Source organism: Lissotriton vulgaris, chromosome 9, assembly GCF_964263255.1.
Source record: "Lissotriton vulgaris chromosome 9, aLisVul1.2, whole genome shotgun sequence".
Lineage (NCBI taxonomy): Eukaryota > Metazoa > Chordata > Amphibia > Caudata > Salamandridae > Lissotriton > Lissotriton vulgaris.
The window spans coordinates 574,736,377-574,760,151 of record NC_141697.1 but is presented as its reverse complement, the minus strand read 5'-3'; the positions used below and the strand labels follow the sequence as shown (position 1 = coordinate 574,760,151).

Below are 23,775 nucleotides of genomic sequence, written 5' to 3'. Positions count from 1 at the left end.
CATCTAAACCAGTAATGGAGTTCATTTTCACCCACTTAGACTTCCAACCAGGACACATTTTTTAACAAGGTTTCCTCCCACGCAAAAGTTCTTAAGGAGAAACTTTGGTGGACGAATCGGGTGTGGTGCGATAGAACCACAGCATGGATCTTATAGCATTTTGCACATTACATGTCCCCCCAAAGCCCACTGCACACAATTGTTGAGTACACGATTCATTCATTCAACTAATCTGTTCGTTTGTGGATGATAAAGTGACCTTTTACAATGAATAATACCACTTTGCTTCAAAAATTGTTCAAATTCCTGGCTTACAAACTGTACACCATTGTCACTGACAATGGTTGAGGGAAACCCTTCACGTAGGAAAATGTCTTTAAGAAAATCAATTACACTTCTCGAATTTGGTTCATTAATAAAACGTATCTCAGGCCATTTAGAATTATAGTCAATTACTACTATAGCAAACCTTGAAGAAGCCGGAAGAATATTAAATGGTCCAACCAGATCAATGCCAATTTTCTGCCCTGGCGAATCAGGTAACTCAATCGGTTGTAATGGTGGTGTTCCGACAATAAAACTTAATTCTGCCCCAGAGCATACCACACAATCACCCACATCCTTATCCATTTGGGGCCACCAAAAGTACTCTTGTAACCTCCTCTTAGTAAGTGTTTTTCCCAAATGTCCTTCATGTGCCCCCTTCACCAAACGTAGTTTCAATATATCAGGTGGAATCAATCTGTCATTACGTACCAACGACCCATCTTCTACATTTTTTTCCTTAGGCCATCCTTCCTTAACATGCTTAGCAACACACAAGAGTAAGTTGTCTTTTGCAAGTTCATCTCTCCATTCCTTCTCACTGATAGCATACATGTCATCTAGTACTAAACTAGCAATAAAACATTAATCTTCATCTTCTAAATCAAAATCACATTCATCTTCAATGAGAAACCTTGAAAAGTAATCAGCCCTTCCATTTTTACTTCCTGGGATATATGATACTTCAAAATCATATTGCAGTAGTTTTGTAGACAACCGGGCTATTCTCGGAGTTTGTTCTTTCAATTTTTCACCTGATAGAATAGAGACAAAAGGATTGTGATCTGTACGTAGCTGAAAATGTCTTCCCCAAAATATGAATTGAACATCCTTACAGCCCACCCACAGGCTAAAAGTTCTCTTTCAATAACAGCAAATTTTAGTTCAGTGCCACGTAAGACTCTTGAGGCAAATCCTAAAGTGTTGTCTACTCCATTGACAGATTGGGTGAGGACCGCACCTAACCTCAAACCACTGGCATCAACAGTAATAGTGCACATGACACTTGGATTGACAGGTTTAAGAACTTTTGGGTAAACTAACTGTGTTTTAATTCACTCAAGAACCCTTTGAGTATTAGAATCCCAACAGAAAGAAACATTTTTTTCTTAAGCATGTTGGTAAGAGGTTGAGCTTGTGAAGCATAATCTTGCACACATCGAGAATTAAACTCACATAGTCCTATAAATGACTTAAGCCCATTCTTGTCTAAGGGAGCCGGACTGTCAACAATCGCCTTGATGAATGCAGGTCTAGGTTCAATGCCTTGTTCAGACAGCACATGACCTAAGTATTCAATTATTTTGACTTTAAACACACACTTTTCTTGTTTCAAAACCACACCACTGTCCTGCATAGCTTCAAGCACATGAAAAAGAGCTTCATCATGTGAATCATCCGAATCTCCATGGATTAGCACATCGTCTTGGAAAACGACTACACCCTTGATACCCTTGAGCATGCTTGACATAATCCTCTGAAATACAGCTGCCGCAGAGGCTAACCCGAATGGCATACAGCAATACTAGTAAGATGGGGGGGGGGGGCGCTAGAGAGCGCGCAAGCAGAATGTCCACACTGATGTGAGGCTCCTGCTTCCTGGAACCACGATCCTACATTTATCCTGTGCAAATCTACGAAAAACTCACCGAAAGTTGGATTAAACAGTAGAACTGGCCTCCCTCTTCACTCAGAGCCAGCGATAAGGAGCTTGGTGACTGGCGGCCGGAGTACCGAGCATTGAAAGTAATACCGAGCCGCCGGCCGGAACAGTGAGAAACCACGGGGCGGCTGCAGTGCTCAGGAAAGGCCAGGGCTTCACACGTGACTACCAGGCCGCGTGGACGGCGGGCGGCAACAGGAGGAAGCGCTGACTTGGCGAAAGATGGACTGTGGCCAGAGACCCTTTACTGCGAAGATGGTTAGGCGAGAGGCGGTAAGGGCGGCAGCGGCGCTCGAGGATGGTCCGCGTGGAGCGATAGCTCCGAGCCAGCAAGCTTGGGGGAGAGGCTGAGGCAGTGTGCACACGGAGCGGGACCGGGCAGAGCTGCCGCAGGGCCCCTCCGAACACGGCAAGAGATTGCGGAGACTGGCAGCACTGGCTGGGTGGGAGGAGGCCAGAGGGAATGTGTGAGGACCGTGAGCACTGTTTGGTTTAGGCACAAACGAGACAGAAACCAACGTGCTCGGCGGGGGCCTGGGATCGCGGGAACCCCCTGCTCCCCCCCCAGCGGAGAAGGACGGAGAGGACGTGCCTAGGGCGCTGCGGACTGGTGGGCAGTGTGGCCGATGGCAAACAGACTGTGAGCAGCTGAGACCTGTGCAGCCGGTAGTGGAGCAAACAAGGATGGGCAAGGTACCCCTGAGGCCTGCTAGTGACATTTGCGTGGCGCTGTGCGGAGCTGGAGAAGCAAGTGTACAACGACCCCCTACCCAGTGGAGATCTGTGGAGAGGTACTGTGCAGCTGGGAGCGTATTGGTTCCCCCCTCCCCTCCTTAAGTAGTACTGGTACTCCATAGACGTACAGGACTCTGGCTCGATGTCCTGCTGCGGATGGGCCCTGAGGGTGAGAGTGGTGACACCAGGGCCGACTGGGGAGTGTGCGTCAGACGTGCTGCGTTGCCGCAGATAAACCAGCTGCTGCCGCCTACGGCCATAGAGTAATACCCTAATAAGGAGGCGTGGGACCAACCATGTGGCAGTGACAGAAGACCAAGAAAGAAGAATACCACATTGCACCAGATGGCAGGAAGGGCGTGCAGGCACAAACATAAACGCAGATCATGCACATGGCAGTAAGCTGCGCTATCATAGAGCTCACGCACGCTAGAGCCTGTCCCTGCTACCAAAATGGGGGGATTGAGAATCTGCTGAAGAACAACTGTTGCGTTTGCCTGGGCTAGCGCACTGTGGTGCAAATGGGGAAGCCTGACACCAGACAACCTAAACTGAACTTTGATGCGGCGAAAAAGGGGAACAGGCCCACACAAGCAGACACAGACTCGGAGGCCATGTCACATTCCAACGGAGGAGCCACATCACAAGCATCGGATATGAACAATATTTTACAAGAGATATGTCAGGGATTTGCAATGGTAGTGAACAAAGTAGATCGGATGTCGTCCAGGATGGATGCTATAGCTCACAAACTTGACGGTCACGAAGAACGTATCAAGGAGTCATAGCGACGCATATTTGATGCTGATGACGTCACTGCCAGCCATACAACACAACTAACAAGAATGGACAAGCTCTTACGAACAATAGCGGCCAAAAACGAGGATTTGGAAGCCCGCAGTAGACGCATTAACATCTGCTTAATAGGTGTGCCAGAATCGACTAATACTAGAAGAATGGAGGACTATATTGAGAACTTACTGCTGGCGGCCATTGGGAAAGAGGCGTTCTCTTCGCAGTTTATTGTAGAACGGGCGCAGAGAACACTTGGTCCGCGGCCAACGCCAGGCAACCCTCCGCGACCCATCATCGCCAGATTATTAAATTACAGGGAACGAGACGTAGCTCTCCGAGCAGCACGGAACAAGCAGACGTTGGCATATGATGGCATCACTTTCTCGATATACCCGGATTTCACTCCCATGGTGCAAGAGGAGAGGCACAAGTTCATAGAGGTCAAAAATAAGCTGAGAGCGGCACAAATTGATTACGCGCTATTGTAACCGGCGAAACTCAGGGTGACGCATCAGGGGAAACAAAGATTTTCCATGAACCCGCAACATGTAGAGGTCTTTCTCCGATCAGTAAAGCGTGCGACTCAGGGTGGAGGGGACCAGGGGCCTCACAACATCTTGAACGTAATGGAGACAACGATGATGTGGAATAACCAGTCCCCAGGAACACTGGCATGTACTAAAAGACAATGTTTGGAAGACTGAGGCGCACTGGCGAGCAGAAAGACTGAGGGCGGTGAGATATCCTCAATTGACTCATTTGCTATTATGTTATTGATGTTCCAGGCTCCGACCCCCCTCCCCCCCTCCCTGCGGAGCAAGACACAATGCCGGGGGGAGGTTTGAAAGGAGCGGAGAGGCTGGGTAGCTATCTAGACATGTCCCCCCAGGGATATTCCCCCAAGAAAGACAATGACACAATAACTAGGAGGGGTTTAAGTTTGTGTTTGTTGCATTTGAGGGATGGGGAGGGGGGTGGGATTCGGATTCTGGCAAAGTTGGGTTGCTTCAGTGGGTATGGGGTGGAGGGGGAGAAGTTGGGTTGTTTGGTTTGTAAGGAAGGATGTGCATACGATTTCCTACTTAAGGGGAGAGTGGATAGAAGGGATGGGAGGTGTACTGCATCAGAAAAGAGTCATTTTAAATGATTGTGAGCATGTACAAGATCGGGAACGGGTTGCATGGATAACAATTATGATACAAACAGCAGTTAGGCAATATAGCTAGAACAATCGTAGGTACATTAAACATTCACACATGGAATGTGAGAGGGATGGGCGACCCCAGGAAGAGGAGACATATACTGTCTTACCTGGACAGACATAATGTGCATATAGCTATGCTACTGGAAACTCATTTTGCGCGTCAGAAACACAATACTTTTGCCACTAGATGGGCAGAACATAGAATCTTCTCCTCTTATTCCACATATGCACGGGAAACAGCGATACTGATAAAGAAACAGGTCCCCTTCCGGATGGAGGGCACAGCAGGGGACTCGGAGGGAAGGTACTGTCTCGCGTGGGGCCGGCTGGGTACAACGTCAGTCACGCTTGCATGTTGCTATGGGCCGAACACATATGACCCTGGGTTCTTCGACACTCTGTGGGCCAAGATCTTTGAGATAGATTCCACTCATGTCATATGGGGAGGTGACTTTAATGTGACCTATAGTCCTGGATTAGATAGATCGCACCCCGCCCCACACCATTACACCAAAGCACAGGGAGTGCTAAAAGATATCATTGCTGCCTACCAGTTGACCGATGCATGGAAACATAAATATCCCAGCCGGAAGGAAGGCACACATTTTACTGCGCAGGCGCAATCATGTGCCCGGTTAGACTATTTTTTTAGTATCCAGAGGGTCAGTTCCCGCAATAGCCACAGTGCAACACCTGGCCAGGACCTATTTGGATCATGCACCAGTGGTGTTGGGACTCTCTGCTGGCGACCTTAGGACACCTCGTAGTCCCTGGCAACTGCATGCCCCTATTTTGCTTGATACAGTGTTCCAGGAGGAGCTGCATGGGGATATCAGTGATTTCTTTTAGCGCAGTAAGGACTCGGTCGATAGTGTTGAGATAGTCTGGGAAGCCTTTAAGGTGACACTCAGAGGATTTTGCATAGCTAAGGGGGCCGGAGTCTTTAGGGATATCCTAAATTCCCTGCGGACAATAGAAACAAACCTAAAAACACTGGAAATGGAACTTGCAGAGGACCCAAGGGGCACCACACAAGCAGCATTCAGAAAGAAGCTCACAGAATTCATGGAGGAGGCTCAGATAGAGGTACAATTTTGAGGCAAACACTGGGTGGCCCGGCAATATGGGGAAGGGGATAGGCCTGGCAAGGTACTAGCGCAGAAGGTAAGGCAACCTCGATGCAACAACTATGTAATGGAAGTGGGAGATCCGGAAGGAGGGTGCCAAGAGACACCTAATATACTTAATGCCTTTTTTAGGCATTACAAAAAACTCTGCACCACTACAAGAGTAAAGGCACTTGATTTGGATGGCTTTTTGGGGGATGTGGCGCTGGGCTGGCTCAGTGATATGCAGAGGGCTTTTTTGTGTGCACCGTTTGAGCTCGTTGAGGTACGGGAAGCTATCATGGGTCTACAATCTTGGAAGGCCACAGGCACAGATGGCATTCCGGCAGAATTTTACAAAACATATGTAGATATAATGGCCCTTATGCTTAGAGAAGTCTACGAAGATGCACTGGAGGTGGGACATCTACCAGCCTCTATGAGGGAGACGCTCATATTGTCTTTGCTTAAGCCGGGGAAAGAGCCAGCACAGTGTGACTCCTATAGACCGCTATCGCTCCTCAATTGTGATGCAAACATTCTGGCCAAACTAATTGCGACATGCCTGAGCATTTTAATGGAAAACTTGATACTACCCGACCAATCGGGCTTTGTGCCTGGCAGTGCTACTTCCCACAACCTTAGGACGCTGTTTGCCGTCCTGAATAACATCTCGCCTGATTTGCCGCTTGCAGCTATTTTTATAGATGCCACCAAAGCATTCGACTCCATCGAGTGGGACTGTGTTTTTGGAGTCATGGAGCGCATGGGCTTCCCCCCACTGTTCCTGTCATGGATTAAATTGTTATACTGCATGCCGGTGGCCTAGGTCCTAGTCAACGGTCAAACATCACAGACTTTCAGTATCACTAGAGGGACGCGGCAGGGGTGCCCCCTTTCCCCAATGCTTTTTGCAATAGCGACAGAGCCGCTTGCGGCAAATTAAGACAACATCATAATGATAAGGCCCACCGATGTAACCTGCAACAGGTACTGGTTTCATTATACGCTGACGATATCATTCTGTACATTCGCGACCCACAGCAAAACCTTAACCTGATATTGAGAGAATTTATAGTATTCGGGCAGCTCTCGGCTGTTCAAATAAACTGGGGAAAATCATGCATTTTTCCACTGACCACAGCTACGACACGCTTCTCTCCAGACTTTCCCCTGGAGTGGTGCGAGGAGAAACTGAAATACTTGGGGATAAGAATCACTAGAAATAAGGAAGAGCTTATCATACTGAATTACGGCACGGCCATCACTAAAATAACAGACTGTGTCACGCGTTGGGTGGCGCAGCCCCTCTCCATGGTGGGCCGGGCGTCTTTGATTAAGATGGTGGTGCTTCCCCGATTGCTATATCTTTTCCTGAATATCCCCTTTTATCCGAGTGCGGTTTTTTAAATCACTTAAATCGGAGATGATACGACTAGTATGGGAAGGAAAGCAACCTAGACTACAGTGGGAGGTGATGACGAGGCCTTATGTGAAGGGCGGGTTTGGTATACCAAATTTGTAACTCTACTTCCTGTGGGTGCAGGCACATTACGCCGGGTACTGGGTGAAGCGACCGACATATATGCCACAAGTAGCAGCTTAACATTGGCTGTCGCATCCCACACCAATAGAAGGAGCATTATATGTAGTAGTAAGAGATAGTGATAGGGCAGCCAATGCTCTCACAGACACAATAGCAGCATGGCAGCGCATACAACGCATGCTGGACGTGCCCATGGTATATTCCCCCCTATTGCCCCATACTTACCACCCCGCTATGCCATTGTTACAGGAGGGGGTGTTTAGGAAATTCCAACAGCAGACTCAAGTATATAATTGGGGAGACCTATACCACGAAGGCCAATTCAGTAGTATTGACCACATGTTCCAAACAACACAGAAGACGCCACTAGATGTATTTGTATATCTCAGACTGAAAAATGGGGTAAGATCGATCACTACTGATTTCCCAGCGGAACCGCCAGTGTTGATTCCACTACAGCTCATACTGGAAAAAGTCGCACCCAAAAGGGTGGTGTCGTTGTTATATCACACGATACACACACATGTGGCAGTGACACCACCGACTTCACGTAGGAAATGGGAAGAGGAGCTAGGACTGGTCCTGACTGACGAGCAGTGGAAAGGGAGCTGTGTACAAACAGAGCGTGTTTCAGCCAGCAGCAGACTCCGGCTAATTCATTATACATTTTTACAGAGACTGTATTATACACCGGCCAAGATGTACAGGTTCAAGTTACTAGAGGATTATAGATGTTATAGATGTCGCTCAGCAGAGGTGGACTTTCTACATCTGGCATGGAGGTGCCCAGAGGTAAAAGAGTACTGGGAACAGGTATTTCAGGCACTACACGAAATGATTGACACACCTGTAGAAGCCACACCATTGAAGGCATTGGTGGGATCTGTCAAACCATTCCGACCTGAGCACCAAAAATTTACAGCGCTAGAACTCCTCATGGCCAAGAGAAGGGTGGCGTGCCGATGGGGCAGAGGGCGGGTGCCCCAGTTCAAGGAATGGATCACTGATTTAGTAATGTGCCAGGAGAGACTCCTATATTTACAACAAGGGGTGGTGAGGGACAGAGTCTCTGAATTAAGCAGAAAGCTCTCACCCAGTCAAGAGATCAGGGCTAGATCCAACACCGTTTTTTAGCTCACTGCACCATCCCAGTTTCAGAACCTGGCTGTATGCAAATTAGTCTGTTCCTGTCCCAGTGCATGATGGGAACAGGGCAAACCAAACTACAAAAGCCAATTCTTACACTGGGAAGGAAACAAGCTCCCGGGGACCGGTTTCTGGCATTACAGCCGTCTTCGGCCCGGTTTGCTTGAATCCTGATGGTGCAATGAGCAAGGGTCTCACATCTGAGAATACCCTTCCACGCTTAGGGTGGACAAAAATATTTACAACAAGGGGTGGTGAGGGACAGAGTCTCTGAATTAAGCAGAAAGCTCTCACCCAGTCAAGAGATCAGGGCTAGATCCAACACCGTTTTTTAGCTCACTGCACCATCCCAGTTTCAGAACCTGGCTGTATGCAAATTAGTCTGTTCCTGTCCCAGTGCATGATGGGAACAGGGCAAACCAAACTACAAAAGCCAATTCTTACACTGGGAAGGAAACAAGCTCCCGGGGACCGGTTTCTGGCATTACAGCCGTCTTCGGCCCGATTTGCTTGAATCCTGATGGTGCAATGAGCAAGGGTCTCACATCTGAGAATACCCTTCCACGCTTAGGGTGGACAAAAATATTTACAACAAGGGGTGGTGAGGGACAGAGTCTCTGAATTAAGCAGAAAGCTCTCAATGGGAAGAGGAGCTAGGACTGGTCCTGACTGACGAGCAGTGGAAAGGGAGCTGTGTACAAACAGAGCGTGTTTCAGCCAGCAGCAGACTCCGGCTAATTCATTATACATTTTTACAGAGACTGTATTATACACCGGCCAAGATGTACAGGTTCAAGTTACTAGAGGATTATAGATGTTATAGATGTCGCTCAGCAGAGGTGGACTTTCTACATCTGGCATGGGGGTGCCCAGAGGTAAAAGAGTACTGGGAACAGGTATTTCAGGCACTACACGAAATGATTGACACACCTGTAGAAGCCACACCATTGATGGCATTGGTGGGATCTGTCAAACCATTCCGACCTGAGCACCAAAAATTTACAGCGCTAGAACTCCTCATGGCCAAGAGAAGGGTGGCGTGCCGATGGGGCAGAGGGCGGGTGCCCCAGTTCAAGGAATGGATCACTGATTTAGTAATGTGCCAGGAGAGACTCCTGACTTATGCGGAACTACTAACACTGGCCTCCAGGCCCAAGGATATATGGGCACCATTGCAGTGCTATTTTCTAGCTCACCCAAGAGATGAGGAGTAGTGGGATATAAGATGACTGTGAAGGGAGGTATGATCGTCAGATGGCCCCTAGACGTGATATGAACTGAAGGTGGATACCTGCACTGGTCGGAAAGGGGGCAGGAGATGGCGGAGATTGGCAAAAAGTATTGCATCCTAACGTACAGCCGTGATCATGCAATAGTGTATGTGGATTCCTAAGACATGATGTTGAATATGTGTAATTGCGGACTGCCCGACTGCTGAATGAAACCAACAGAGACTCAGTTAATGCTGTACTAAAAGTGTGATTTGAATAGTTAACTGCATAATGTATGCACCATTGAAATGTACCCGATCTGCGACATAAATGGATGTTAGATGCTGATTTAGAAGTGTTCATTTGGAAAAAACAATAAAAACAGCTGTTGAAAAAAACAATACTGATAAGATCCAAAAGGTGACACAAATGCTGTGAGATGTCTAGATGAGGGATCATAATTTTAAACAACAGGAGAGGCAGGGTTAGGAGACACTCCTCTTCCCCAAATCAAGATGCTTACAACAACAAAGAAGTGACTATTGGCGCAAAAAAACACAAGAAGGGTACTAGTGTTTGTGGCCTTAAGTGTAAAATATCAAAAGTGAAGTGTGCATAGTCTTCAAAAACCATTAAGGTGTTTAAGAAAACCCTCACTCACCCACCTAGTGGGTGACATGCTTCATCATCGGGTTCCACCGGGTCGGCCGAATACCTACCCGGTGTGCTGCGACACCTGCAATTGCAGTGGAGCTGGGTTTTTGTGTCAGTAGTGAATAGTGACAAGGTGAGATTAAAAGAGAGCAGACTTTAAACAGAATTTAATTTTAATATAGGTAAAGTAAGCAGACATTAAAAAACGTTAAGACGAACAGCAGCTGGCTATTAGCCTGAGCCAGCTATGTCCTGGGGGTACAGAAGGTCGACATGTTTCTGCTCCTAAATGCCAATTAAGCTGAGCTTTCATCAGGACCAAAATACGGGTGGAAAATAACCTCTGGGCGGTATACACACGCTAAGGTGTACCCTAACCTCAGGGGTGTGGGTGTAAATGACTGTGAAGGGAGGTATGATCGACAGGTGGCCCCTAGACGTGATATGAACTGAAGGTGGATACCTGCACTGGTCGGAAAGGGGGCAGGAGATGGCGGAGATTGGCAAAAAGTATTGCATCCTAACATACAGCTGTGATCATGCAATAGTGTATGTGGATTCCTAAGACATGATGTTGAATATGTGTAATTGCGACTGCCCGACTGCTGCATGAAACCAACAGAGACTCAGTTAATGTTGTACCAAAAGTGTGATTTGAATAGTTAACTGCATAATTTATGCACCATTGAAATGTACCGGATCTGCGACATAAATGGATGTAAGATGCTGATTTGGAAATGTTCATTTGGAAAAAACAATAAAAAAATGTTTGAAAAAAAATAAAAATACTGATGAGATCCAAAAGGTGACAAATGCTGTGACATGTCTAGATGAGGGATCAAGCACCGCCTGGTGGTACGCTGACACCAAATCTAGCTTGGAGAACAACTTGGAATCACAAATCAAACTTAACATGTCAGCAATCTTTGGAAGGGGATGAGAATCCACCCATATGTTTTTATTTAAGCGTAAGTCGACACAAAAGCGAAGATGGAATTTTTTTTTCTTCGCGACAACCAATGGGGACAACTACAACGAGGATTCTATAGGTTCTATGATCCCCTTTTTACACAATTCACTAAGTTCTTTCTCCAATTGATCCCTAACGCTAAAAGGTATGTTCCTCAGTCTATGTTACACAGGAATAGCACCATTCTTAACTTTTATAACATGTGTGAAATCTTTAATTTTTCCAAGTTTTTTGTTAAAGACTGAAGGATAATGCTCGGACATTTTAACAACAAAATCATCAGCACAGACTACAGAGACTTGATCTTTGGTACCTGGTCGCAAAAAAACATTTTAAACAAACCTTGATGATACCAACCTAATATCAACAGCCCCTTGATGGCAACATAGATTTTTCCATGTATAGTTCTTTATCTAAACTCCAATGAATCTCCAAAGAATCTCCAAAGAACCCAGCTAATTTAATTCTTCTCCCTTCATAAGAAACGGGGGATCTATCTGGAGGCATCAAAAAGCGATCACCCCAAACTTCAGTAAACAATTCCTGCGTAATCATCGAATTCTTGCACCAGAATCAACTAACAAATTATCAACTTTGCCTCCAATATTTATGTCTACATACGGATCAACACAATCAGAAAGATCCTCCACAGTAGCACACATGTCACCCACAACAACAACCATGTCTTTTAAATCATCTTGTATTTTGCTGAAATCTACATCACTGCCCTCCGTAACAGACACATTAGCAACAGGAGAAGATGACTGTTTTGCCTCATGAAAAACACGTTTGCCACTCTTACAAATCTTGGCAATATGCCCCAATCTTCCACAAACTCTACAGACAACACTCTTTGCAGGACAATGTTGACCAGACTTGAAATGTGGAAGATTTCCACAACGGTAACATATGTTGTTTTTGAAACCCGTGTTTTCAACACAAATAGAATTATTACTCTTATAATCTTTAGTGCGAACAACCATAACAGATTCATTTGACACAACTTTTTCATCTAATTCTTTTTCTGAGATTTTAGAAAGCTTCTTCAAGAGTTGGATTCCCCAATGACAACAGTTCTTGTTATATGTTTTTATCCAAACATTTGCAAATATATTGGTCTCTTATTAATTGTTCATTAAAAAACTTCAAATTGGCAGTCAGCACTTAGCTTCCGTAAAGCAATGCTTGTGTTCCCTTTTAAAAAACGTATCCCTAATTACAACAATGCTGGGTTGGATGTCAAAACGAATTTCTAATTTTTTAACAGCCTCTGAGTATTCATCGAGTTCCTCATCATTCTCATGACGAACGAATTCAGGTAGATGTTTAAAACACTGATTTTCCCTCAAATCCTAACGAATTGAGAAGAAGAAATTTTCTTCGTTCAGCTCTAAAACGCGATGCCCCAATTGCACTGATATAAGTCACAAAAGCATCATACCAATTCCTCCATGATATAGGTGGATTACCTGGTTCTTCTAGAAAAGGCGGAGGCGGAGAAACAGATTGCATGTTAAGATGAGAAACAAGAATGAACTATAAAAACTAAAAACTTTCTTGATCAAATAGATCAACTCTAGTACGTGTATAAATCGATTTGCATAGCATATATATACTCAAGTCTCTCAATACTATCAGTATTACTGAGTTGAAATAAATGTCTAACTTTGAGTGCTGTTGTCTGACATACAAAATAAAACAAAAAGAAAATGTGCGTATCACTGTACCTTGACACGCATCGTAGGTGTGCGCATCACTGTAATTTTTCAGTTTATACAACTTGTAATATTCTGCACATCAGATATAAGTGTGCGTATCACTGTTGCTTGACACGCAAAATAAAATAAAAAATAACATGCGTAGTGTGCGTATCACTATAATTTGACACACATTATAGGTGTGCGCATCACCGTATTTTTTCCTGTTGTTTATATAGCTTTTAATATTTTGCACGTCAGCCACAGCTGTGCGTATCACTGTTGCTTGACACGCAGAACACTAGGTGTGCGCATCACTGTATTTCTGTGTAATTGACAAATGTGCTCTTCACTGTGTTAAGTTTATAACTGAGCGTGAAACCTTGATGTAAAATAAGAAGCGTGTTGTTGACAATAGTTTGGACCAACGCATTCTAGTCGCCCTAGACCACGTAGCCCCGCTTGCCCAGATTAAAACAGGGGGACGCGCACTGAAAAATGCACCTTGGTTTAGTGAAGAAGTCCGTATGGTCAAATCCAAGTGTAAACGGGCAGAAAGGCGCTGGAGAATTGATTTCGCCATACAAGCTAGATTGGACTATGTTTCTAGCAGGCGATATTACCATGGACTAATTAAAAAAGCCAAAAAAATCTACTATGGTACTAGGATTGGGGAAGCCGAAAATTCCTCGAAAGAATTGTTTCTAATATACAAATCCCTCTCAGTGGGAAAGCCTGCAGCAGTCCCAGAGGAACTCTGCACAGTTGACCACTGCAACCGAGTAGCGGAATTTTTTTCCAACAAAGTCGCTACTATATACTCAACCTTCCCCAGTAGGGTTGACATGGACCCCGAGGTGGTAGAGGTATCTAAGGCATGTGATGAACGACGGGTGCTAGCGACATTCGTAAACCCACCCACTGAAAAACTCGTTCAGATCTGTGGGTCAATTAAATCAGGCTCCCCCCGTGATCCCACCACTCCTGGACGCCTGATGGGCAGTTTGCATGTCTTGGAGCCTCATATCCGTCGTCTTCTGGATCTCTCATTCGAGACTCATACTGTCCCGGATGCTTGGAAACGAGCGGTGGTTCTCCCCCTTCAAAAAAAGCCCAATGTTAGCTATGATAGGCTAGACAATCTTCGCCCCATCTCCCTCCTGCCATATATGGTGAAGATTGCCGAAAAAACCGTGAACCTCCAGCTAATGGGTTTTGTCGAAGAAGCCTCTCTACTCCATGACTCTCAATTTGGCTTCCGCCCTTGCCATTCGACGGAGTCAGCATTGCTCATGGCAGTGGAAGCTCTGCGACAGGGAGTGGATGAGGGCCAGACCATGGCCCTGATCCTCTTGGACCTAAGCGCAGCATTCGACACTGTAGCTCACTCCACCCTGCTACAGTGTCTGAATGATGGAGGGGTGGTAGGAGCTGCGCTTGGATGGATCCGGTCCTTCTTGACAGGCAGGTGTTTCCAAGTTCGCCAGGGAGAGTGTTACTCTAGGGAGATTGGGTTGGGCCAGGGAGTGCCGCAGGGCTCGTCCCTGAGCCCTACCCTGTTCAATCTTTATGTCTCCCCGCTGGCGACCATTGTTGAAGGCCACGGACTACGTCTTGTGTCCTATGCTGACGACACTCAGCTGGTGGTATCCCTCTCACGCGCACCTGGTCTAATGGCGGACAAGTTCAGAGTCTGCATGCAAGAACTGGCAGCCTGGATGTCCGCCAACTGCCTAAAACTTAATGGCAGCAAGACCGAGGTGCTCGTGGTGGGGGGGGTCCACCTGTCTGGTCGTCGGCATGGTGGCCACCCTGCCTGGGAGAGGTACCTGCTCCATGTCATGAAGCAAAGAATCTGGGTGTATGGCTAGATGAGGATCTTGCTTTTGACTCCCAGGTTAGTCGAGTGGTGGGGACATGCTTCGGCATTCTAAAAACCATGAGGAAGATCTTGGATTTCCTACCCATTGATGCTCGACGGACGCTGGTGCATGCGTTAGTTACATCTCGCATGGACTATAGCAACCTGCTGTATCTGGGGGCAACGGAAAAGGTTTTAAACCGCCTCCAGGTGTTGCAGAATGCTACCGCCCGCCTTGTTCTGAGGCTTCCTAGAAGATCCCCCTCCAGGGCAGCGCTCCAGGAGTTGCACTGGCTTCCGGTTAGGAGTAGGGTGGAATTCGGGGCTTTGGCCACATGCCACCGCATTCTGAGAGGAAAAGCCCCTGCCCCATTACAAAGTCTGGTCACCTGGTATGAGCCCACCAGGAGCCTGCGCTCGTCTTGCACAGGTCTTCTGAAAATCCCCAAAATAAAGAAAACACGAATGGGGGGTAGATCATTCAGATACCTGGCCGCTAAGCGGTGGAATGATCTGCCGATGGAACTACGCATGGAGTTTTCGGAAACCCTGTTCAGGCGAAAACTTAAGACCTATCTCTTCAGACGCTAACTACGGTTGACTGCTCACGGACACCCTACCTACCACAGCGCGGGGACACGCCTTGGGCGTAAACCAGGCGCTTTACAAAACTCCCTAATAATAATAATAATAATTGTTTCTTCTAAGAAAAGAAAATGCTCAACATGGCTTCAAAAGGTTCCAAATGCTCAGTCTGAGCGCAAGGTTTTATTACTGTAACTTCATCAATGTCAATCCGACAAATAATAATCGGACCTGTCACCGTTAACTTTTGACGCTGAATAGAACTCACTGCTTCAGTTTCACGTAAAAGAAGTAGATTACTGTTCAATTCAACAAGTGTCAATGAAGTTAAAATTCATGAAAAAAACGTTAACTTCAAACTGCGTGTCCAACCACTCTTCCCGACTACAAAAGGTCCGACACGTAGTACCCAATGCTTGAAGGCATCTCTAATACAATTTGTTGCTTTACAAAATGGCAGAAACGTCAAATGCACAATGAAACTGATGTTGGGTTTCAGCTGCGTGTCAGTGACGTCAGCTGCGCAATGTAACTGTCTGTGCTACCGACCAATAAATTCCCAATTCTTGCTGGTGCTGCTTATAGGATACACTCCCTTAATGACTAAAGTAAATACCTTCTCATCCCGACGGGTAAAATTAGAATTCCTTCACCTTTTCTCCGTCACTGAAGATAAACATCGCTCTTCTGATTCATCAACTCCGGATGAAATCGTAGGTTCTTCTGACACCTGTGCCCTGACCCTCGTTGGCACAATTTTCTGTAGTAAGTACTCCGACAAGTAGTAGTTGAAGAAGTTGTAAGTTTATTATGCACAGGTGCCGCGCAGCGACCAGCAGGGGAAAAATCACAGAGTAACTGACTCAGAAACACGAGTCTCGCTAAACATTCCAATAAAGAACTTTTAACTATCTAGTACGAGAAGGCTCGTGCTTATACTTCGAGGAAATGAGACCACTACAGTAATTCCTTCTTAAGTGACTCTGTTTCACTATTGGCACAAGTAATCACAAACGTGTAGGTCCTCCTAATCAGACGTGTATTTAATACATATTCAATGGAGTATATTGTACTGCAGAGCTGTTTTAATGAAATATGCGTAATTACCACATACATTTAATTCTCTTGCAGCATAATCTAATCAATATTCCTACATGTTTAGACCTCCACTGCCACATAATTCTAGTGGCCTTTGCTAAAGTGTAACTCTCCCACCCAGCAGTGCTCTGCTACTCTCCAATCCTCCCTGAAATGCTCTGTTAGTATGAAATTCTTGCCCGCACAGTTACAACTACTTTTGAACGTATCAGCCCACATAACCCCAATCCTTCACTCATGTAAAAGCCACTTCTTCAGCATTGAATCTTTCATAGATTCACATCCTGCAATAATTTTCCATTGTCTATGTAGCAGTCCCACTGCAAATTTCCAAAGGACGTATAATAAACTGCTGTCCGCATGACTTTCAAATTGTGATGCTTTAGTAGCACATCCACTTCATGGTAAAATAATCAAAAATCAGTCTTTGAAGAGAAAGTGCCCCCAGCCTCAGCCCTCCCTCAGGCAATCTGACCCAAGATTTCTACTGCATGTGGTTTGAAAAGGGAACCTTCGAGCGTAGGTTCCCCGGGATAAGTCCAGCTTTTTATTTAGAAATATTACTTTGAACCTATCCTTAGGTGGTTTGCGTTGAAATAATCATTTCGAAAGGGCCTGTTTAGGCTTGTGAATCTAGTAGGAAAGTAAGGGGGTGCTCTGAAGACCCTTACAGAAAATGCCTTTATTGATTTTACCCTTACTATATTTCTAAAGAGTGGAAAATTGCAGAAGATTTTCTGCCAAAACTCTCACTGGCAAAGAGGGAAGACTCTTGAGGTGGCTTCAAAAAAATAAGACAAACGAAACCTCTTTCTTAAGGGATGAATCAGGCTCAGCTTTTAAGCCCTCATAAGAGAAAAAGAGTTAAAATGTCTTATAGAATCTACGACTGGGGCATTATCTTATTTTAAAGAGCTTATGGAGAAAATCTATAAAAATGCCAACCAAGAAATCTTTGAGGCCATTTTCTCCATCCCTTGAGCACGGGCAAAAGAAAGGAAAGTGTCACAGATATCCCACCACGCCATACCCTAAAATGAAAAAAACATACTCTGTCAGAACGCCACTGGTAGCACAGTTGACAGCACATCTGTCAACAATGCCAGAAACCCCAGTTGGGGACCAGTCGTCTACAACAAATCTCAAGAGGAGACACAGGGAAGACCAGCCTCAGTCTACAAGACCACCGTCTATGCCATCACAAACCTTGCAGATGAACAACCCAGCGACGAAATCATCACAGACTAAAATGTTCACAAAGTCACCATTAATACCAACAACTAGCATACTGTCGATGAAGACCAGCCTGTCAATGAATCTGCCATAGACGGAGCCATCAGCAGTACCACCATTGATGTCGTCCCTATCAACAACAGACCCATCAAAGAGAAGATGTCAGACGTGAGGCCAGAACATACCTTACCCTGCAAAATACCACCACTTCCAATGTGATGGAGAGAGAGGCTGAAAAGAAAGAATCGGGCCCTCATGATCTATATGAGGCAACTTACAATCAGGATACAGAGGAGGAACATATATTTTCACCAAATTGATAGCAGGCTATTCACTCCTATCACCCTAACTATCCCTGATACAGGAAGAAAGACTAGAGTAAAAAACATGCATGCTACAGTTGCATCTATGATCTTTGTGAGGCAGCATTCAAAAAAATCTATAAACGTCCCATAACCAAGTGCCAATAGACCTTATTAAGGACCCAAGGCACATGATGAAAAAACATTATGCCTGTTTCTCAAGATAAGCAGATCACAAACCATCAAAAGCACCATAGGCCCAAACTCTGAACCTGCAGGAACCACAGGGGCAAGATGTTCTTGAGCAGTACCTCAAATCTTCTACTCTAGTTTGACCTGTCACACTAGTTCCTCAAGTGCCAACTCATCCAGTCCAACATTTCACTGTTATCCTACTAAAGCCAATACAAGTACATACCTCTCATCATGACCAACAACCAAACATGGAAGAAGGGACACTGCAAAAACACTCAAGGATAAAAGGAGATGGTTGGGATGACTACATAATGCCAACATCGGAGCTTCTCACACCCCCTCAATACATTGTCCACCACAAGACAGGTTCCATATCCTGGTGGACAGGGGTGCAAAAATATTCAACGTCAACATACCACTTACATCCCACCTAAGACTCCAATCACCGTACAGTCACCCACCTCTATTGCTCTTCTTTTAGTGTGTTTATTCTTGCCCTCTGTCTCTGCACTGCTCATTCTTTCTCCCTGATGTTCTCTTGCTACACATTTACAGATGAAATATGCAAAACTACCTTTAAATAATGTATTACCTATGAAATATGTCTTTATCCAAAACTTGTTTTTTATACAATCTCCTCAGTACTGTTTGAGTTGCTCCCACAGGGCCTCATGATCTAGGTACTGCTCAGTTCATGTAGAGCGTTTTGACCATGTACAACTATGGATAAAGAGTATTTGTCAATGAACATGTAAAGAGTGGGTCTTCTGCATGCAGGACATAATATCTGACATGCTTTTGGGTTTCACCATGTCTTTCTTATGCCACCATTTTATGCCCCGACTTTTGCATGTTAACCATTTTACCTGCTGTCCTTTGTGCTGTGTTTTGCATGCTGGTGCTTGGTCCCTTTAGCATAATTCTTCTTACGTCCTGCAGTTTATGCATTAATGTATGTGCTTACCCTCTTGCATGTTGCCTTTTAATCTATTTTCCCTATACTTCTGTTTACTATTGCCTTTGTCTGTTTTTCTCTCCCTTTCTTCTGTCTCTAGTGATCTAACAGTTGTTGCTGAAGAGGACAAAAGGTGTATACTATTTGTGTTGTATGCATTTAAAGTGCCTGATTTCCAACATCTATGAGCTGTGTGCCCTTGCGGTAAGCAGTGCTGATGCCATTAGAATGGCTGGTGCTACCCCCGAGTCCTGGGCACCTATTACCTGAATTAATAAGATTGGGTAGTATTTTTCTGATATCTGCTCTGCTTTTCTACCTATCCTCTGACCTACAGGCATCGAAGAGACAAGAGCTTGTGCCTCCAAAACCCGTAATGTCTGGCGAGATATGGTCCTCAGTGGAAGATGATACAAGACGAGTGGTGGTAAAGCGGAGTCACGGATCTGTGGCACAAGCAACAGGTGAGCATGATTAGTTGTAGGTTCTGGTGCCTTCAGTTAGTGTAATGGGAGAGCTGTGGTGTATGGGCACTGGCTTTTACTTCGGCTGCTTTCTACTTTGTCATATTATTGAACTTAGATCAGAGCTGTTAGAAGTAAGTTGGGTGTACATGTTATTTTCCACTCTTGTTAAGATGTCTGACATATATTCAGCTTGACTTTGAGGGCAGCTAACATTGGCAGGATGCTCATGGTGCACAGGGTCTGTCCCTCAAATCTGCAGCCAACCAAGGCGAGCATCACTCATTTGAATATACTTTTCTGATGGATATTTCTAATCTCAGGTTTTTAACAAGAAGGATACCCCAAATATACTATTTTAGGATCGGGGAACATTCCTGTATCCCAGCAACAATACAAGAACAATACTTTGGCATGAGGTTTGCCTGTTCTAGACAACTGCCATGCTGAAATGGGGGTGTGACTACACAGGTTCTCAAAACGCTACTGTCTTGACAGTGATGTCTGGCGGTAGATTCTCTATCCTGCTCGGTACTCTGGGAGTTTTTTGTCTGAGTTCACTCTCCAGACCGTCCACCTTTGGGATGTATTGCTGTAGTATCTATTCCAAATATGAGGAAACTGCAGTTAGAAGTATGTATCAGAACAAGTTACTTACAGTTGGTAACACTCTTTCTGGTTGGTACACTTCCCCTCTGATTACTCGGTCTTTATCTCCATTATCTCTATTTCGATTATCATCTGAAAATGTCACAAGTTAGGATTCAGCACACTTTCTCAGGCCATCTGTTCTGTGTTTCACGTCTGAGGACAAGAAAAGAGAAAGGTACAAAAATCCAACGTTAGCACATAGGGTTGTTGTTTATATGTGGCTCCGATCCATCCCTTTTGGTATGGTACACAGTTCAAAGGAGCATTCCAGAAGAATTCTTAAACTGCTGGGGATATTCTAAATGTGAGGAATATTCAGTTAGGGTATACACCAGAAGGAGCGTTAGTGAGGGTAAGTAAATTGATCATTAGGTTAGTATGTCAAACAGAAATAATCTTCTTATTTTGCAGCAGAACAGTAAAACCTATGAAATTATTCAGAAGTTGATGCTATAAACAAGGGTAAAGAGTGAAACAGTTCATAACGGCTCTGCGTTTACATATTATTCTAGAGAATTATCATGATGCATTTAGTCCTTGTGTCATTTGTCTTGTTTTGAGGCAGTATCTATGAACATCCTTGAGCTGAAGGAGATGGGTCACGAAGGCTGATTTGACATGGCTTATGAAGGTGGAAGATTGTTGGCCATTGAGTAGGGTTTTTGGGTGGAGGAGTATGAAAATTAAAAAAGGATGGAATCCTGCAGAGGGGTTGGAGTTGCCGTGTGGGGTTTTGTACCTGAAGTGGACAGATAGAGGTATAGAGTTAGATTGTTGGGTCAGCCTAATTGGAGAGGCGGTATAGATAGATATGAACTCTAGCTTGAGGAATTAATTGGGGGTGTTGCACACAGTGGGCTAACCAGTCTGAATTTTGTACTGGTAGTTTTAAGTAGATCAAGGAATATTGCCAAGGTTGAATATGTATTGTGGTTGAAGTCAGTACCTTCTTTTTCAGAGTTGAGAAAGTCTTGAACAGCACAGGAGGGTGCTTTTGCAGTAGTCCCGCTGTTTTAGTACTGGAGAACTGGCGTTTTAATAAGCGTCTTGGCAGAGAAAGTTGAGACGGGGCACATTGCATAGTTATTCACAAGGTAGGATTGGGCTGAGGTGGCACTGTAGTTGATGAAGGTGTAGGCCTATAGATAGTTTTTTAGTTGAATCCCAACGTTATGGGCAGAAGGGATATTAAAATGGAATCATGAAGGAAGTTCTTGATGTTGTTAACCATTAAGTGGCAAATTGCCATCCAGTAGCAAATGTCAAAGGGCATTACATCACAACACCTTGAAGCACATCAGTTGAGGAATGAAAGGGGAAGACAGTGTAGCTGTATTTAGGAAGCAAATCAGGAGGCGTAAAACAGAATCATGGGTATGTAAATGGCTAGTAAAAGAGGTGGTCATTTGGAAGGGATGGTTATGATGAACAGAAATAGTGATGATTGAGACAATGAAATGCAAAGATGGAAGCCTGACAGTAAAACATTGCAGATGCAGTATGTGATTGCATTTCTGGACTTGCTGTGCGGGCCACGGGGTGGGGGGGATTTCTGTGGAAGTTGAGAGTTGTTTTTTGAGTGAATAGGCCAGAGACTCCATTGTTCCATGCATTCAGCCATGAAAGCAGCAGCCCACTTGCTTAGCAGATGCTCAATCAACCACAGTCCAAACCTCAGCACTGATAGCTAGCAATGACCTCATTCCCACACAGACAGCACAAGGAGTGAGACAGAGAAACGTCAAGGAGGCAGCAGTTTTCAATTTTTAGCCTCCTCATTGTGGAATTCCCTTCCCTTGACCCTGCGACATAGCAAGGATCTCCTTGCTTTTAGGAAGGCATTTAAAACTCTTCTTTTTTCCCAGGCCTACTGTAAAAAATAATTGTATTTCTTTTATGCACTGTTATGTTTGATTCTCTCATCAGCGCCAAGAAGCCCCAGGGCGTATGCGCGCTTAACAAATAATAAATAACATAACATAACATAACATAATAGAGACACGATCACAAAGCATCTCAGTTTTACAGATAGCATATAGTGACATAAAATGAGGCGAGGCAACAGATAACAATGTGAAAGTTCTTTCACAAATTTCATTCACAGATGTCCAAACAGTTCACAACGACGTTCCAGATGCTTGAGTCCATGAAAGCGTATTCCTCCCCAGCTTTGTATCACATGCTTGAATAATTCCCAAGTTGCCATACTAGGAACACCAGTTATTTTCCAATAGCAGTAGATACGCAACCTATAACATACCTTGGCTATCCTATTTTCAGTTTCTATTATCGATACATTTTGGTGGGGTTTTCTCAGTGTTTTCACGTAATTTTAATACCATAACACAGTGGTTATCAGTGCTTACACATTTTCGTACTATTAAAAACAATAGAAACAGTGTTTTTCCAGGGGTTATGGAACGTTTTACTCTTATTATTGCTTGCTTTCTGCACTGATAGTGCATGGTATATAGACAGTATACGTACAGTGTATATGAGGTCCAAATGCATTTTTACAGATCAAACTTATTGTAGTACACCATACAATATTTCTTCAGTGAGTCTTTGGTCATGCGCGCTTGCTCTTTTCTTCCTAAGTAAACTTTTATCTGTGAAAAGGCCCTTCACCATTGGCACTTGAGACGGGCAACACCAAACAGTCAATACACAATTTGCTAGTTCTTGCCACTGACATAGCTTTTCATGACAATATTGGTGCACCTGAAGATTGTGATGCTCTGTGACAGGTTCTGCAGCAAATGCGTTGAACTCGACACATATGCCCTCAGAGTTATTGAAGCGTTCACAAATGAACCAGCACTTTTGAAAGTCTGGAGAAAATTCCCCTTTATGGAAGGGATCAAGAACTTGTGCAGAGCACCACAGTGAGGCTTTATTGACTCCCAATGCGATGGTCGGTGAAAGGGCATTTCTATGCGTCATCGCAAGCTATTTCTCATACATTGTAAAAATAAAATTTTCTGAATTGCTCCTTAAAATTTCTTTGCTTACCAAGTGCCAAACACTCTAACATGGAACATGTTGCAGTGACAAATTCTCTAAAGGAGATGTTTCACCATTTACACCAATTATGCAGAACACTTGGTACACAAGGGTGTTTTGAGACTCTAGTTTTTTTATTATGTCCACTACGGCATTCATGTAATAATTCCAAGAATGCAGTGGGTTGTACTTTTTTTCACATTACTATCAATATGCGACCAAAGATTCTCACATTTCTTCACTCAGCAAAATTTGTAAACGTTTAACACATGGATAATATAGCATTCACAGCCTCTACGACTGAGAACCACCAGCTAAATGACGAAGTTGGTATTACTCATTCTTTGATGCCTCACAAATTACAAAATAAGAAATAT

The 23,775-nt window shown here is 44.6% G+C and overlaps 1 protein-coding gene across 3 annotated transcripts in view; it reads left to right on the top strand.

The window, feature by feature from the left end:
- Positions 1 to 23,775, top strand: part of LOC147691857 (uncharacterized) — a 496,690-nt gene that overhangs the window by 320,588 nt on the left and 152,327 nt on the right. For all 3 annotated transcript variants that reach the window (XM_086938132.1, XM_086938131.1, XM_086938133.1), the window contains exon 11: positions 19,618 to 19,744. In XM_086938132.1, the coding sequence (XP_086794258.1) occupies positions 19,618 to 19,744 (127 nt within the window). The remainder of the gene's footprint in view (positions 1 to 19,617; positions 19,745 to 23,775) is intronic.